Source organism: Coturnix japonica, chromosome 1, assembly GCF_054131305.1.
Source record: "Coturnix japonica strain WE chromosome 1, WE-NBRP24, whole genome shotgun sequence".
Classification (NCBI taxonomy): Eukaryota; Metazoa; Chordata; class Aves; order Galliformes; family Phasianidae; genus Coturnix; species Coturnix japonica.
The window spans coordinates 19,984,026-20,003,319 of NC_140663.1; the positions used below are offsets into that span (position 1 = coordinate 19,984,026).

The 19,294-nt window shown below is 37.8% G+C and overlaps 1 protein-coding gene across 12 annotated transcripts in view; it reads left to right on the forward strand.

The window, feature by feature from the left end:
- Positions 1-19,294, forward strand: part of CADPS2 (calcium dependent secretion activator 2) — a 278,795-nt gene that overhangs the window by 152,621 nt on the left and 106,880 nt on the right. For all 12 annotated transcript variants that reach the window (XR_014937439.1, XM_085523891.1, XM_085524029.1 and 9 more), the window contains exon 8: positions 159-298. Coding sequence is in view for 11 of the 12 variants with exons in the window: in XM_085523891.1 (XP_085380017.1) it covers positions 159-298 (140 nt within the window). In the remaining variant the exon portion in view is untranslated. The remainder of the gene's footprint in view (positions 1-158; positions 299-19,294) is intronic.

Genomic DNA, 19,294 nt, shown 5'->3' on the forward strand with positions numbered 1-19,294 from the left:
TTAGAATTATGAATTTATTTATTTATTTATTAGAATTATGAAACTTTCTTAAGTTGTCCTTCAGAGTGGAGGAGATGTAACAAGAATCTGCACTGCTTAGAAGTTTCCATTAAAGACGAGCAGACTTCTTAATCAGCTCAGCATTTATTTTATTACAGGTAGTGCTGTATCCAACATCCAACAGCTCCAAGTCCCCTGATTTGCACAAAATGATTGTTCCCAAAAACAGCCAGGACAGTGACTTGAAAATCAAACTGGCCGTGAGAATGGATAAACCACCTCACATGAAGCACTGTGGGTAAGTATCTGTTTTCTGTCAGGTTGTATTCTACTGTTTTGTCTTACTGTGCCTGTGCTTAACCATGTGTAACAACAACATAAAGTTTGTAAAACAGTGTAAGCATGTACAGCAGTTATTAGTGTGACACTGTGTTGTTTTATGTGTGAAGTTTATAATAGTCAGGAATAGCATCCAATTGAAATGTTCAGTGAGATGTCAGGGTTTCTGACGATCTAATTGACACACAGAGCTAAAAACACTGTCAATTACAAACTGATTTTAAATATTACTGTTTATAGCACTTTGGAAAAGCCAAAGTTATTATTTAAGAATTTTTTTTTCCATTAAAATATGTTTAATCATACATTGCCATGTAGTGGTGTTTGCATTGCTATCTTCTGCTGTTTTCTTCCTCTGTCTGCTCTACTGTCTTTCTTTTGACTTGAATTGATGTGAATGTACCAGTTTAAGGATGTTTTCCTGCCTAGCTCTGAAATTAAATGCAATAGAATATTTGTAAAAACATCTCCACAGGCAATTGCTACCACCATTCCTCATCCTGGCTGCAAAAGGAGGTGAGGTTGCCCACAGTAAGCAAGGCTGTGTCTTGTGTCATAAAGCAATCACCAGGGTTGCTTTCCATTCTTCTAACTTCTGAGTTAAGCAGGTGTAAAAACATGGAGCTGGAAGGGATTATAGAATCATAGAATGTCTTGGGTTGGAAGGGATCTTAAAAATCATCTGATTCCAACTGCCCTGCCATGGGAAGGTTGTCACACACCAGCTCAGGCTGCCCAGGACCCCATCAATCCTGACCTTGGATATCTGCAGGGATGGGGCAACCACATCTTCTCTGGGCAACCAACTGAAGCAGTGAGTGCTGCTGAGGTGACGTAGTGTTGCTGTGTTCTTCAATAGCCTGTCAAACAGTATACACAGTGCTCGGATACAGGGATTGATTCCAGGCTCTAATGCCTTTAAATCCTTCTACCCATCCACAATGTGTCAGATATCTTCACAGGGTGTTGTAACAGGCAAATGAGTAATTTGAGATTGGTTCTGCTGAGGAAATTGATTAACCCTTGTTTAATTTAAAGGTTTACATAATTTACTGAAATTAATAGAGCAACAATAACTAAAATTAGTAAAGCAGTAACATAAAACAAAGCACTGCTTCAACAGTACAAATAATACACATCAGATGCATTTAGCTTGCACATAACCTGGCATGGTGGTGTGCTCTATTCCACAGCTACCTCAGGGAGGTTGTTCTCCCATGCACCTTTCCCACAGGTGATTGTGGGAAGTCCCTGCATTTGATCAGGCCATTGATAATGCTGGAGTCATGCTGCTCACAGACCAAATTAGGGCATAACATGCAGCTTTTTAGACTTGTGCTCCAGGTTTCTCCACAGAAATTCACCCAGTTGGGGGCTGTTCTGGGGTCTCCACAGGGTTTTCCTCACCACCCAGTTTGCTTTTCCATACTAGTTTATGTCTGTAGTTTACTTGTCTGAAAATTACAAGGGTTCCCTGGTCAAATATTATTTTCAAGGATTTAACTCAATGATTATCCTTTTCATCTGCTGTTTCTAGTTACTGCCTCATGTTGCCTTTGAACACTAGTCTCCTGGCACAGTTTACTTCTTCATTCCTACTATAGGGTCACTGTTTTCATTATTCCCTGGGCAAAAAAATGGTTTTTAATTTTTCATCTGGCGAAGTCCATGCACCAAGGGAGGCATGTATGGACTCCTCCACCATAAACATACATGAAATGAAATAATAAAATGTTGATGATGCCTCTATTGGCCACTGAAAGAGTTAATGAAATACTGATAGCACTGAAATACTGATGAAAGCATTGGAGTTTCAGTGAGAGTGAGGAAGAGGGTATTTATGTGGAGGGAAACAGAAACCTTCAGTATTAGGAAAGGCAGACACCCAGGCACTCTCACAGCTTTTGTTTGGCTTCCTGTTTGAGTAAATATGTTTGCTGTATTTTTGAAAGGGATTTCTGTCCAATTCATCACACAGATTAAATCTGTTCAGGTTCAGAACTGATAGAGCATTGTATCAGAAACTCTCATTTATGCAGAAGCTGGAAAACATGCACTGAATGAAGGACTGCATTACAGGGCACAAAGAAATGTGTTGTGCTGAAGGTAGCTGAAAGATGCCAGGAAGAACTTGTTTTTATTCCTGTCTGAGGAAGACAGAGGAACCTTTTCCACCTGTAGTAGCTGGTGGTATGCAGTTCATTTCCTGTGCTCAATTTGGTAAGCTGGAATCTGACTTCACAGAGGTGCACAGAATATACAGAATAGCTGCAATCAGTGGAAGTAGAGCTGTAAATATATGTACAGATAAAATTTTGGGTGATTTGCTTTGGTTAAAGTGAGAATAATAGCACTTTCCATTCTTACTTCAGGGTAAGTCTAGGGGAGAAGCGGGATGGCAGCCATTGTGCTCCCTCAGGACCAGAGCTTGCATTCTGCCAGGCAGTGTTTGCTCTGCAGCCCTCTGCTGAACCTACACAAGGCAGAAAAGCAAATAACTCCATTTTTCTCTCTAAATCAGCATTTCCATAACATGCGAGGAAACAGGCCATGAGAGAAAATGAATTCTTGAAGAGCTGGAATGCATCCCTGCTATCCTGAATAGTGAAAAGGGCTGGGAGTTTGTTTTGTTTCATTTCACATTAGTATGTAGTCACATATTTATGCACTGTTTCATAGTGTACTAAAAAGGGGGAAAACTGCCCTTTTGCAATTTTATTGTGTTGGAGTTGTATTTTACAGCCATAATAACAGGCTTTTAATGCCATTAGTATGCTTATCCCTCATGAGTTCCAATTTCTTCAAAACCATCTCATGCTTTATCTTTGCCCAGTCTTTGAACTAGGTAACTTTTATGACCTCTGTAGTGCTGAGCTTACAAGCAAACGTAGAAGGTTTGTCACTGTCTAGTTGGAGAAAAAGGCAATCTGTTGCTGTTCAGCAATGCCTTTCAGCTGGAAACTCAAAAATTATTCAAAATTGAATTTAAATCTTACTGCAGACAACTGCAGAAAGAGGGATTTTATTAAACTAATTTTATTAAACTAAGGATTAAAATAAATGGTAATAAGAGCCCTCTTTGTCAGATACAATAGCTACTCTCAAATATTTCAGATTCCTCAATGTCAATAAAGCCCACAGGCCCATGCTAATTATGGGTTTACTGTATTATTCCTTGGGAAATGTTTCTCCTGTTTAAACTGAATTTAGTTATTGACAGGGGAGACATGCTGAAAGTCTTCAAACCCCATCTTGTTTTTGTTCTTCAAGAATATTCATTTTTACAAATTATGCTGTCTTGTAGCTAAATTGAGTTTTTAAATTCACTGGTTATACTCTGTGACTGCAGTGCCTTACGAACATGTTCCCTCTTTAAATTTCTATATTCATGAGAACTAATTATATTTCAAATAATTTCATAGACTTGGGATTTTTTTCAGTACAAGCCAAAACCTTGCTAAGAGCAAGAAATAAAGGCTACTTGTGTGCTTCTTACTGCATAATATTACTATTTATTTCTGACTATTTTTTTTTTTTTGAATTCTTGCATGAAGGGCTCTCATAGTGTGAAAGAACCTGAAGGATCCATAGCAATCATTTTCTATTTAAACCCTGACAATAGATCAGAAAGGGTAGCATGCGCAGCTAGAATATTCTGCGTAATGACAAGGTAAATGTCACTCATTAATGAGAAATTGCAGAACAGGTTTGAGTATGGGCAATTCGTGATGCTTCGGATTCCTTTCTCATTGTTCATAATGTATTCTTATAGAATTCAGTAACCTTTCTCAGGTTTAAAATGCAGAGTATATTCAAGAGACATTTTTTTATCTTCTGTATTATACAACAATAGAAATATTTATATCCATGTCTTCCACTGCAGTCTCAAATCTAAAACAAATCATCAAAGGAAATAAAAAATGTGGCCTAAAACTTTGTTATATAAAAAGCTAAAAGCCCGTTTATTCCTGTCAAGCTACAATAGCAGAGCTGGGGAGCATTTGCTTCAGAAGGGCTCACTTGGCTCTCCTTAACTCATAATTAGGGTTGAAAACCCAGGTAAGACCAGTTAACTCACTCAAGATATGTTTTACTGTAAATGCATTTTTCTAATGTAAAGTACCTTTGCATATCCCTGTGTGTGTTATTTTTAAGAGTATCATGTTGGTTGCGCTGTCTGTTAGTGTAGCCTAGTGGTTACTGAGAGGTACTTGCTTTCAAACTGGAAATGCAAGATGAATTCTGATATTTTAATCTCATAGCTTTCTTTTTTTTCTTTTTTTTTTATTAGTCATGTTTAATAATATAACTGAAAGAGGGAAATAAAAAAAATGATGTTAAATGAAATTCTTACCAATTGAACAGCCTATCCAAGACAATATTACAAGATAGTAATATTTACTTTTGACTCCCAAAGTAAATTGCGTAAGCATAGCTCTTGTCCAGAACATTCTCTAAGATTAAATGGCAAAACTCATCCCTATGTATTCTGCTTTATGACATGTTGCATTTGGAATTGTTCATAGAATCACAGAGTGGCTGAAATGGGAAAGGACGTCTGAGTCCATCTAGCCCAACTCCTGCTCCAGTAGGGACTCCCAGAGCTGGGTTCCTGCGTCCATATCCAGGCAACTTCCGAAGATTTGCACAGCCTCTCTGGGTAGTCTGTGCTGGTGCTTGGTCACCCACACAGTAAAGAACTGCCTCCTGTGTGATAGCTCATGCCTGTTGACTCTTGTCCTGGCACTGGGCACTACTGAAAAGTGTCTGACACTGGCCCATTTGCACCCTTCTTTTAGGTACTTACACATATTGATGAGATTCTCCTGAACCTCCTCCAGGCTGAATGGGTCCAGATCTCTATGCCTCCCCTCTTAAGAGATGCTTCAGTCTCCTTACCACCTTCATGGCCCCTTGTTGGACTCTCCAGTAACTCTATGTCTCGCTTGTACTCTCTTGTCTTCTCTCTTTTCGGCAGAGTAGTTATTTTTGTCAACTTTTATTTGAACTTATACTCTCCAAAATTGTGTAGTTATTTTTGAAGTTATTTTTTCCTCTCAAATTGTTTCTAGTAGTGTAGGTTTATTTCAAGAATACAAGGATCACCATCAACTTTAAAAACATTTTTAAGTTTTTTACCTGTTGCACCTGAGGGTGACTGAAATATTCTTAGAAGAGTGTCACATTTCCCCTGCTGTTGCTGTAGTGTTACATCTAAAGGATATCTGTTGGATTATGGCCATGGATAACAGTCTTCCAAAATGCAAAATTAGAGATTAAGTAACTTTCTCCTCACTTTTTGTAACACTTTTCACCTACTGATAGAGGAGTCCACTGGAGTAGAAGGCAGGTGTTCATTTGACAATTAATAGGTAAACAGAGGTTTAAACAGATGTTTTATTAAGAAAGATTATCATGATGGGAAGATGATCTATAAATGGAAATGCTCACTGATGCTGAAGGCTTGCAGTAAACTCCACAAAGGAACAATCTCCAGAGAAAGAGATCCTTCCTCAGTGGCAGTCAGCCCTTAAATCTAGGGATCTAGGAGAGGTGGAGCCAAGCTCCACCCCTTACGGTACCACAGCTGAATTACCTTCACCTGTGCTCTCACAGCTGACTCATTGCTTGCCTCAGGTGGTCAGTCAGAGGTTCAGGCTGTGATCAACAGTTTCCCATACAATAGGTATCATAAACTCTATTTTAAAGATGAGTAAGCTGAAGCACAGGACTGCATAGCAATCCCCCAAGGTGATTCAGTGACAGCGCTGAGCATAACATTAGGATCTGCTGCCTCCTCTGTTGTCACACAGCTGTAGTCACCAGGACAAACTGCTGTCATAGCTACTAGCCAGCTCCTAAGTCAGCTGAGGAGAGCTACACAGACTATGAAGTCAGCCAGAATGATATATTGCCAGATGTTATGTGTTGTCTGGGCAAACTCTGATTCAGGCCTGGGCTACTTTGACAGATAAAGATGGCAAGAATGCAGTCATACTTCTCAGCATGTGCAGCATGGTCTCTGCTGCAAACGGGCCTTTGTGTTGTAATACAGTGAATTCATGTCTGCTTTCAGACCTTCCTCTGTGCACAGACATACAGCAGAATAATTCTGAATATTTTTCTTTATCTTTGTGGAAATAATTAGATGGAGACTGGCCTACAGCTAAGGTAACATCTTGGGTTAAGTTAGAAGCAGTAGGTATCAAATTCTTTCAAAGAGAAGAAAACTTTTGGGAAGCTTTATGTATCAAACATTAAAAAAAAAATAAAAATCATTTCTAATATATTTTTATGCATGATAATATGTACCACAGGTATATTAAATTACTACCAGTTTCCGTTAGTTAAAAACAGCAACTTTCTACTTTAGTTTACAGCAGTTACCAAAAGTGCTTTTCTCATTAGCAAAGTTTGCAACATTTTTTCTCACATCTGGTTGAAACCATAAAGTAAGTCTGTTAGCACCATCTAGCTTTCTCTTTGCTGCTATTACACTTTTGCTTCCAGTCTGAAAGAGGGAAGCAGAGCCCTGGCTTCAGCTGCTACTGCAGAGAGCAGGGCTCTCGCCATCCTGTGGCAGAAGTCTCAGTTTTTAGTTTATGAACGTTAAGCCTGGGAAGGTTAAGCAAAGAAACATGTAGGAACTGTTGAGCTTGTTTGGATTTTACAAGTCTTTACATCACATCAGATAATTTGGAATCCTTTCCTCAATTTAGCCTGTATCAGAGTACTTAGAGTTCTCTCAGAAGTAGCCCTATATGGAACAGTACCTTGATGGGATGGTTTCTGAAAACAAAGGCATTGGCTTTAGGGGAAGAAAAAAAAGAAAGAAAGGACACTGCTTGTGAGTCCTCTCTGTGTATTGAGTTCAGGGGTATAGATTATGCGTAGCTACTCAAGTGGCTTTTAAAATCTGTATCTTTTACACAAAACTTAGAGTACTTTGATAGATATTAAGGCAATTTATCTACAGATAGCCACGAGCTTAGAGAGATATCATCTTCACTTTTAGTGATATTTATTTCTAGTTGCAAATACTAATAAGTAGCATTGTGTATGCATATGAGCTCTTATGAAGATTTGTGAGAATTTCAAGTAATCCGTGTGATGATTTTTTTGCCTATGCTGATGGTAGTTTACAGTTTCCAACATGGTAGTTACAGTCCTTCAGCATATACAGATGCTGCAGTTTGGGAGCAGAGATTCTTGATTTGTATTTCTTAACATCTGTAACTTTGCTCTATTTTGTTCTTAGTACTTGCTTATCATAAGAATGTTAGATCTATGAGAAGGGGTATATCAATTTTCATTATGATTTCAATTACAATTTCTGGTAGAATTACTCCTTAATTTGTTTCAAATACATTTAGGGGTTAAATATGTTTACAGATATCTGACAGAAACTGCCCACTGACACAAGCAGTGCCAAGTCTTCCAGTGTTGTAAGATGAGCTATAATCCATACACAAAGTGGAATTTAGGAAAATACCTTTGTGCCACTACTGAAAAGGTAATTCCGCTGCTACTCATTTCTGACATGAGAGTAAAGGTTGATTGCCAATAGAGAACCTTGGTCTGTCTTCACCTGAGTCTCAATTTCTTAATTGTAAAACCAAGAAGGTTCATTGCCTGTGATTATGTCAGATTTTGGCTTATGAAATCTCATTTTAACATGTTGAAACACTGCAGGACATACTGAATTTCTGCCAGTCTGCTGCATGAGCCCATCGCGGGATTCAAGTGTGTATGCAAGTCATCTGGCTCTAGGCAAAATTAAGTCACTTTCTTTTAGCTATGATTTTATAGTGTACCCAGCTTGTCCTGTCTCTCTCATTGCTGGTAAATGGCATAGTGTGTTGTTTTAGTTTGTGATTGGTGTCAAAATTAGAGCCCTAGTTAATGTAAAAACCTCTTTCTGTAATGTGTGTGGTTCTCAGGAGTTTTTTATACCCTAAGATGCTGACTGTAAGGAAGATGAACAAAAGCAGGCAAATCTTAAGGGTTTTCTCTGGTAAAGACATATCCAGAAAAAAGTATAGAGCTGCTGTTGTTTTTCCTTTATCTAAACAAAATATTTCAGACCATGTGAGGATGTCTATATGGGGATTTAGTGGTGTTATTTTCTACTCCAAGATCACCAGCACCATCAGTATTGCCTGTCATGATATACTGGCTTAAGGAGATGCATGTAGTGTTTAGTCTGGGGAAAAGGAAGCTGAAGGGAGACCTTATTGCTCTCTTACAGTATGTGAAAGATGGTTACAGTGAGAGTGGGGCAAGTCTCTTCTAATTGGTGACAGGTGACAAGACGAGGAGAAATGGCCTCAAGTTGTGCCAAGGTAAGTTTAGGTTGGACATTAGGAAACACTTCTTTACAGAAAGGGTGGTTAAGCACTGGAATAGGCTCCCCAGAGAGGTGGTTGAGTCACCATCCCTGAATGTGTTTAAGAGCCGTTTGGATGTGGTGCTCAGTGATGATTTAGCAGAGGGTCATCCAGTCCAACCATTCATGTATTACCAATAGCTCCCACTAAACCATGTCCCTCAACACAGCATCCAGTCATCCAGTCTTTCCCTGAACACCCCCAGGGTTGGTGACTCCACCACCTCCCTGGGCAGTCCATTCCAGTGCCTGACCACCCTTTCTGAGAAGTAATATTTCCTAACTTTTTTTGGATGATCTTCAAAAGAACCAGTGAGTTGAAATAAAGGTCTTCAGACCCAATAGCCACAGGGCAGCCTGTACCTCACTGTGCGTAAGTTTTTACTTCCGTTACCAGAATTAATTATCTTCTGCAACATCCAGCACGAGATATAAAAGGGGATATTCCCCCTTTTTTTCTTTGGAAAATGAGAAACAAACACAATAATTTAAAAATAAAGCAGTGACTTTTCAGTCCAGTAGAAATATTGGTCAATATTCCATCCATAATTAATAAGCAATTTGAAGTTGATTTCAAATAGCAGTCAGTGGTGTATATATTTTTCTCTTTAGTCAGAAGGTCAAAAATTTAATTCTTGTTGCTATAATTATCTTCTTTTTCTTGCTAAATTCTGACAAACTCGTACTCAATTTTATTTTCATAAGGCCATTGAGCATATTCATACTAAGGTAGCAATTTCCTACATATCTTATAAGCAGCAAGATGGAATGGCTTGATTTTAATTTTACCAGTGTATGAATGCTTTATTATTATCATTCCAGTCTGCCTCTGAGCAGTATTTTCTGTTATGCTATTTTGCATTGTGATAAATGCTAGTATTTTATTGTGACAAATGAATATCAGCATTTTGCCACAGAGAAAAGTGCTAATGTGCCTTCATTTACATTATTTTAATATAGTACAATTCTGAAAAATCAATCGGCTGTAGTCAGTTTCTTGATAAAAATGAAAATTGGACTTCATGGAAAATGACACGTTAAAGTTACATTAGTGATTGATTGGATAATGATGACGGGTTAATGCGAAATTACTATGGAAGGAAGAAGCAAAAGTGTTTATCCTACTACTAGATCCTTAGAGAGCAGATTATAGCTATGAACCTGATTTTTAGTTCTTCCCACAGTAATTGCTTCTGAGGAGGCATGGGAAATCTTGAAGACCTTAATGATATGCCACTGCCACTTTAATTGCTGAGAAAAGCCAAAAGAATCCTAATTGCCAAGAGAAGCATTACTAATTAAGGTGTCATTCTTCATTCATTCCATAGTAATTAATCTGAAATATTTGTAAAAGCTGAGATATAAATTTAGATCCAAACTCACTTACCTTAACCACAACATACTTTATGTGAAGAAGATATATGGGTTAAGCAAGGTTAATAGTAAAAAAAGAAAAAAAGAAAAAAAAAAAAGAAGAAAAAAACCCTTAAAGTATATTTCTTCTTTAAAAAAAAAAATAATAATCTTTTTTTTTTTCCTTGTAACTTTATAAAGCATAACATAAAATAATGAAGAACAGATTTAAAAACTTACATTTACATCATGATTCTACAGTCTTTTAAAAATGAGTTGGAAGGGGGCTTTAAAGGTCATCCAGTCTGATTCTGATTCCCCTGCAGTGAATAGGGCCATCCACAGATAGATCAGGTTGCTCAGACCCTCTTCAGCCTGAATGTCTCCAGTGATGGGGTTTCCACTGCATTTCTGGGTAACCTGTTCCAGTGCCTCATCACTGTAGAATGCCTTTCCCTTATATCCAACCCAAATATACCTCCTTTTGGTTTGAAACCATTTCTCCTTGTCCTATCACCGTGGATCCTGCGTGTATGGCAGATCCTGCTTTGATTCACTACTGCAAAATGCCTTCCTAACCTTGTGGAATAATTGATTGGAGTAAGCTGACTGTGTTGGCAGTGATTCAGTTTCTGTGCACTGGGTTTTTGTACCATGTTACCTCCTAAGCATTCTTTAAGCTGTTGTGTCTCAGGTTCTCTGGATCATAAACTCTTCTTCTTTGGGCTTGGCTTGTCTCTGGAGGTTTACCTCTATGCTGTGCTCAGACCAAAAGCCTGATTTCTGATTCCTTACTTAAATAAATTAGACTGCACCATCACAGCATAAGAGACTGATTGACTGAGTACTTTAGGTTGGACATAAGCAAAAAGTTACAGTAAGAATGGTGAGGAGCTGAAACAGATTGGCCAGAGAGGTGGTGGAAACCCTGTCCTTGGAGGCAGTGACACCCTGCAAAGCTGCTGTTGATACCCATGTCAAGATGCTGCATGACTGCCCATTTTGTCAGTGTCCAGTGCCACAATCTTCACCAGCTCTGAAGTGGAAGAGACTGAAAGGTTTACATTTCTCCTAGCAGAGATCCTGCTGCTATGCAAGTTCAATCCTGAAAATACATGAAATAAATATTCCTGTGAAACTTTGTGCTTGCAAATCACAGAATCATAGGGATTGGAAAGGACCATTAGAGACAATCAAGTCCAAACTCCTGCTAAAGGAGGTTCCCTACAGTAGGTTACACAGGAAAGTGTCTGGGTGGGTTTTTATATATGTCTGCCTGTTATTTAAAATGAATAAAATAGTGCTTAAATTTCCCTGCTTAATAACCTATACAAAATTACATTTGGTATAACATATTACGTATTTGAGTATTTAGTTTGCGTTGTAAGTGTTATCTTATTTGGCCATCAAAATTCCTTCTGAAAGTTGTCTGGAAACTTCCCTTACGTTCATGAGTCTGTAGCCATGAAGATACTTGCAAGAATGTCTAAACAATATGATTATTTTCCCAGACTGCAATACCAAATACCATTGAAAATTATTGAAATAATGATCTTAGATTATTTTATGTGGCTTCATTCTTGATTCTACAAATCAGCACAGCTCAGGTTAGGTTAGAGATGCGGTTAGTTATTAGCTTTTCTTACCCAGTGGTCTGACTGACTTCTTGGTATCCCACGCTACTCTGTGACATAGAATTTAAGAGTTATTTCCACCTAACATACACTGACGTTACATATGGTCTGGCATGGCCGATCATTGTTTCTCTTCAGAGAGTGCCAGTACCATTAAGGGGCATGCCACCTGCCTGTGTTATGTCCTTATGTCATTTGCATTATCCATCTGTTACTTGCATGAAGACAGTATTCACCTAATTTTTGTCCATGTTAGGGTTTGTGATACTTAAAGGTAGAACTTTTTTAAAAACCTCAATTTTAATGTGTTTATTTCTCTACAGTACTATAATTTCAGTGACTATGGAAGGACAGAATTATAGGGATTGGCAGATACCTCTGGTCCAACACACTGCTAAAGCAGATTCCCTGTAGTAATTTGCATAGGAAAGTGTGAAGGCTGGTCTTGAATATCTGAAGAGAAGGAGACTACAACTTCTCTGAGCAGTGTGTGCTAGTGCTCCATCACTCTTAAAGAAATTCTTCATGTTTGTATTGAACTGTGTTCCACTTTGTGCCCATTAACCTTTGTTGTGTCACTGCGCACTGCTAAAAAGAATGTGGCCCCATTCATTACGTATTTATAAGTTTATCCTCTCAGTCTTCTCCAGGCTGAACAGCCCCAGGTCTCTCAGCCTTTCCTCATAAGGGAGGTTCCCCAGGCCCCCCATCATCTTTGTGGCACTCTGCTGGTCTCTCCCTAGAAGTTCCTTTCCTTTCTTGAAATGAGGAACAGTTTACTGAACTGGACACAGTACTCCAGATGTTGCCTCACTGGTGTAGAGCAGAGGTGGAAGATTACTTCTCTCAACCTGCAGGCCACATTCTTTTGTCTATGCATTCCTGTTACAGTTTTGCATTTGTTTCTGACCTAGCAGTAGAGCATCCATGGCAGCACACTACCATTGTTTTGTCCAAATAATGTATTTATCACAGCTAGCTCCCTTGAAATAGTCCACATCCCATTAAACATCAGTACAATTGAACTGGCAGTTCCACACTATGCCATCTTGTCAGTGTCTCTTGGGTCCGTCTTGCAGTAGTTTGTAGAGGAAAGCATCCAGGCCCAACTAGCCCACTCTGCAGCTTTTCCTTTAAATAACAAAGGAAAATGAAATGAAAATTTCTGTATTCTGCAGAATTTCTGCACAGCAAAGAATCTTCTCATATACTTACTGTTGCAAACCTGTTTAAAGATAATCTTATCTTAAATTATTTACCTGTTGAGTGAGGTAGTACTGCTTTGTCTTTTTCATAATGTAAGGGATTTTCTCCGCTTCATGCATAAGTGATGAAGAGAAGGTAAGTGAAAAAAATGCATGTGAAATGGTATGTGAAATCTTGTTTACGGCTCACCTTTGGAGCAAGACCTGTCATTAAAGACCTGTCAGATTATCTTTTCATGCTGCTTTTGTGGAGTAAACTGGGGACAGATTGGCAGGGGAAGTGTTCTGGAAGGTGTGGGTTTGAATTCCACTGCAAAGTCTCCACTGGAGTCAGAGCAACTTCCCTTCCTTTGCCAGCTGGAGAATTCCTCTGATAGCATTTGAAGACTGCCAGCCTAAAACTGCCATCTGCTTCTTTTCAAAGTTTATTCTGAAGATGTAAAACTTTATGGTTCTGGTGAGGGAACTGAACAGAACCCTTAATATGAAACTATGGTAGTCCTTGTTCGCTAAATCATTGGCTTAGAAATTACTACTATTATCAAGAGTTGATCCATTTGTGGCTTTACTTAAATTTTACATTGTTTTAAGATTAAAAAAATAATTAAAGTGGACTGTCCCCGTGCCACTGACCAAGTAGAAGCAAATACAGCGAAGTTTGTGCTAGTGCTGGCATGGAGAACTCTAGTCAAGGATGTGTTCTCCTTATGGCTGCACTCCTGAGGGCCAGTCTCCTCTAAAACTGGATGTTTGTGGCCCTCACCTATTTCACCTGCTTCTAAATCTTAGCTTTGAAAAGCAAGCAAATTTCCATTGCACTTAGACTACAGAATAATTCCTTTCAGGTTAAGGACAGTCAGCTGGTAACCAACAGCATGTTACAGGATCATGAGATGTCATTTTAAGGATCTTTCTGTCAAACCATTTAGAAAAAAAAAAAAAATCTGAATGAAGAATGCACTTAAATGAAGTTGAACTTGTTCACTAGTATTAAGCTGAGAAAATATGATTGAATTAAACGTCTAAAACTATTACAGTTGTTTTTATTTCATTCACTGCTTACACATTAAAAGAGTTATTGTAAGAGAGGAAACAAAAATTGCATAAATGATGCTTTACCATTACTAAAACAGAAAATAACACTGATTCTTAGATTACTATTATGACTAAGCTAATAAAATAGTCATATGTCATGAGGAATTTCATTACCGTTATGAATGTGAGTGTACAATTCAATCTCAAGTGCTGCATTAATTTTTAATTGAGCCGTATGTGTTCTACCTAATGGAAGGCTTAGGTTTTTCTGTTGCACACTCAGTACATTTTAATTGAACACCTGATTCCTGCCACCAACACGTTAACATCTGGACTCTATCTGTCTTTTTTGCATATAGGCGCACTGACTATAACTCTGCAGAAAAGCAGATAATAGGAAAACAAAAAGACAGTATTATGGAACACTTTCAGCCATCACTTTTTATTATACATTGAGAAGCATTTAATTATCTTATATCATTTAATTAGCCCCACTACTTAAGTCAATTGTTTTTTATTGATATGGCGTGTTAGCAGCTTCTCTAATTGGAACAAAATAGCATGTGACTGTACTAAATGTCTTGTGCAAAATGCTTTCTTACCATTTTTTCTTTCCCAAGACTTTTGTTTATTTTAATTTTTTCAGTAATGTTTAAAACATTTTGACTTGGAATATCTTGATTTAAACTTTAGCAGTTTTCATAGTTTTAACCCTACATTAAAGACAAAAATGTTTCTGAAAAAAACGGTGTTTTCTTAATAACATTGGATTTAAAAGCCAGACAGTATCACTCTTTGTAGACTTCAGGAATACTAGTATTTCTTCAGAAAGAGAAATGTATTTTAAACATTCCTTATCACTAAGACTTTAGTTATAATTTGTTTCAACATTTATAAATTTACTTATGGAAGAGAAACAGCCTTGTGTCACTGTAGCTGTTGTACTTGTGCTTTTGTTACCTAATCTGTACCCATGTTTGAGATCTATGATTTGATAATGCTGATAATTATAACAGTGTGAGTTCAAATTTTATGAATCTTTTAGGACATGATGTTAATTTCCAGTTAAGTAGTAACAGAGCTCACTTTAAAGGAGCTGCTGTGAAAATGCAGTTGATCAAAAATGCTTATTTTTTTTTCTCCGTGAGACAATTTCTTTGAATAGTTTTAGATTCTTCTATTCAAAACCATTTTATTATGAAAACTATTATTATTGAAAAACATAATTCCTCACAGTGAATTTGATTTCTCTATACCAGAAAAAAAATATATGTATACTTGTACCAGTTTGGCACATTCTCATTTTTCCAAGTACCACTACTTTTGCAAATAGTTTTCATTCCTTCTTAGTTGTTGGATAATCTTTATATGATATGCATTCAATTGTATTGACACAGATGAAGTAACGTGTCTTTATGCGGTGAACGTTCTCACCCTAATTTGAGAGTAAACGTATTGATAATATGTATGATTCTGTGCTCCCATATATACACGACTTGTGGAATAATAAGGCATTGTACTTAAAATACCCATTTTGAAGCTCAAATATAAGTTTTACAGTCCTTGCCCTGAAGCTTAATTTAACCTCTTGTTATGGTTTCACCCTTGCATTTTCTTTCCTGTTCAGGTCAGTCACAATGCAGGTAGCAGGGATCAAGGTGAAATACATTTCTGTAGACTGAGGCTTTGCATCATACATACCTTGACATCCACTGGAGGGCAGCATGGTTAAAATAAGGGAGAAGACGGGACCACGATTCAGCTGCATGAATCTCACTTTTGATTGTTTACATTGTTTTGTGAAAGCTTTTACAGTTTAGAGAAGTGTGTATTTTCCTAGCGAATACAGAGAAAATAATTGCGTGTTAATTGTAGAAATTGCCATTTGTTGCTTTTTAGCAGCTCAGAGTGGAAGTATTTTTCTCTATGTGTATACACAGTCAATTTTAGAAGAAAGTTTTGCATTTTTTTTTCTTGTCTTTATATATATATATATGTTTATCAACAGTGTTACTGTCGAATATCACTTTAGGATTGATGTTTTTGGGAGACAGTTGCTGGACAGAGCAGTCTTGTGCAGCAGAAATGGGCTGACTGCAGTAGATGGCTCACATGCCTCCTCACAAGTGGTAAATTCTGCATTCTTCAAGTGCTTCTCCCACAGGTCCAATTGTGAATCAGCTGCAGTTTAATAACTCTAGTGCACGAACATCCCATTTGAATGTTTTTATTTAACACCAAATTGGCATGAGGTGTCAATCTGTCTGGAGTAGGAAGGCCCTACAGAGGGATTTGGACAAGCTGGAGAGCTAGCCTGAAGCCAATGGGATGAAGTTCAACAAGTCCAAGTGTCAGATCCTGCACTTTGGCCCCAGCAACCCCAAGCACCTGTACAGACTTGGGGCAGAAGGCTGGAAAACTGTGTAGAGGAAGTGGGCCTGGGGGTATTGATTGACACTTGGTTGAAAATGAGCCAGCAGTGTGCACAGGTGGCAGTTTCAGAGCAAACCAAAAGACCTGCCTCTAGGTACATGTAGTGGAAATATGGAATTATGCTACTAGATTTAGATTTTGAAAGTTTAAATGAATTGGGAAAACTGAGCATTGAAACAAAAATCCATTAACGAGTGGTAAAATATGAAGACACTGTTTCTAAGACAGAAGGTGCTGAGGCAGTTAATAGCACAAGGACTGGAGAAAATTCTGGGGATACACAACTGCGCATACTTGCATCCAGTTACTGCTTCCTTCTCCTTATCATTGGGAACAAGGTACAAGCTTAAATGTGCTTTAGGTAACCGTCTTTCACAGTTAAAATTTCTTAAAAGGAGCATAAAGGGCATGGAATCAGGAGGGTTTGTATTTTATGTATCTCCTGTAAGAAAGTTTCTTAAAATGGAAGTTTTAAGAGAACTAACTACAAAAGTGTTCTTCCTTGTTCTCGCTCATGAATTGTCATTGAAAAGCAGTCAGAAGCATTAGAAGTACTTTTCTGACTCTTGTGTTCAAAGATCGCCTACAGTGACCACTCTACACTGACAAGTTTTCCAGGGCAGAATATCTCTTATCAGAATGTTAGATTGGCCTTGTGATGTAGGAACAAATGTACATCTAATTCTGTATCACATCTACTGTAGCCAGCAGCAGGTGATGGAAGTGTGTAACAATGGCCTCTCTCTGTTCTTTTCCATACTCCACCCACCTGCAGGGCAAGGACTCTGAGCCTGATGTGGTTTCTTTGCATGAACTGAGTGCATTTCTCATTCACAAACCCTTCCAGGAATGCATGAAATGCACAATGAAATCTAACTAATTTGAGTTCATGGAAACAAGCCATAACCATTGCTTTGCTTTGTAAAAATGGAAATTAATGTCTGGCACTATTCCTATAATCCTTAGAGTTGCTAGAGGTGCAATGGAGACAGTCAGCAGCTACCTATACAGGCAGCATCATTTGGGTTTTTTTTCTGCTGTTGTTTTGGATAGAAACAAGTATGGTTCCAATGTTTATGTGGAGTCTGGTAGACTAAAAGACTAAAATCACAATTAAATGGGAAAGCAATTAAGTTGGGCATTTAATAGCAATGATATATAGATTGTCAAGTTACATATATATGTTTCATTCATAAAGAGTATCAGTATGAATAGGTCCTTAGAATTTCTGTTTTGTATATGCTGAGATCAGAGACAGTTTCTGTGATGAGCGCTCTGCTAATTGGGCTCCCCTAATACCAGTTTTGAGATGTCATACAAAATCCAATTTAAATTTAGTGAGTTTAAAAACACCCTGTATTTATCACAGAGCATATGAATGTGCCTTCATGAAAAGCTGAACCTAATTGGTGAAGGGCAAAGAAACTGTGTTTATCCACAGGACTGTATTTGCGTATTTGTATAATCCTTGTCTCCGTTTTAAGCTTAACCCAGCCTCTGAGAAATACATTTTATCTATGGTTTACTAACAGCTTTTTGCAAAGTAGGGAGATTGCTATTTCATTGATTGTATACAAATTCCAAAATGGTAACTGTAATTTCCCCCCACTGCTATAGTTTTATTCTGTGACTTGTCATGCTGGACTTGCTGTAGTGCAACTGGAATGAAATTTGTTTTTCTTTGCATCCACAGAAGCTTTACCTCACAGACCTGACTAGTATACACTATTCTGAACTGAGCTTTAGAATGAGAACTTTTGTCTGACTGTAAACAAGCATTTGCAAGTATGTTCTGATAGCCACAGAAGTATTTCAGTATTCAGTGAATGTCACCTTATCTACTTTTTCAGGACCTCTAGATGTAGAAATTCTTATTCATATCATCTGTTTTCAAATTTTAAGATGCCTACTAGTGATGATCACAACAAATGTTATGAAAACCCAATTGTTGATATTTAGGATTAGCTCTGATGAGGTCCGTGTTCTTCAAGAAATTAAGCTTATATCAATTCAGAAGTAAAGCATTCTAGACAATGAAATGAAATGCGTATCCTTCCAGAGATAATCAAAACCAACTAACATTCCTAAAAGAGTTCACTGCTTTTAGTGGCCTCCCTTTCAGAGCAGAGTATTTTCAACACAGACTCACCAGAATTGGAGTTTCATTGGTTGTCAGCTTAGTTCATTGATTTCTGTTTTTAAATACCACTGTGACACTGAACGAGGGTGTTTTAACTGATTCCATCAGTGGCAGTGTATGACCTAGCAAAAAAAGTAGATTTTTCATTTTAGCAGGTCCTTGGCCATTTAGATCATAAATAATATCACTTCCTGCCTGGCAAAAAAAAAAAAAAAAAAAAAAAAAAAAGTCTCCACTTTTTCTATCTAATTGCAGTGTCATGTACTTGCAAAGGTGTCCAGGCTGGATGCCCAGATACTTTTGATTGCTCAGGATGCGTTGTTTTAAGACCTGGCAGTATAAACAACCTCTGATACAGCCCAATTGGATGCTAAAGGGAGAGGAGTGCAGTTGAAACTTTTTTCTAGTACCTCTACTAGAAAAAAATAAATTTAGGCTGTCACACTTGAAACCAATCTCTTAGTTGTTTCTCCTTACTCTGCTTCATTTCACCTCGTGGAACACTTTGTGTTCACAGACTGCAATCATTTTAGAGGAAATTAAACCAAGAGACGAGCTCCAGGAGTTCCCCACGTATGTTGCAACCACTGTTATTTGGTCCCTGGGATCAGGCTCTGCTCAGAAGTAAACCACATAAAAAAAATACAGAGAATGAATGTCCCACAGTTGTGCTACATTACCTGTTTACTTTACAATTAAACTACTTCAGAATCAGAACACTTCTTGCATTGTATCTGAATAATATCATTCTTTTGTTACCTGGAATTCT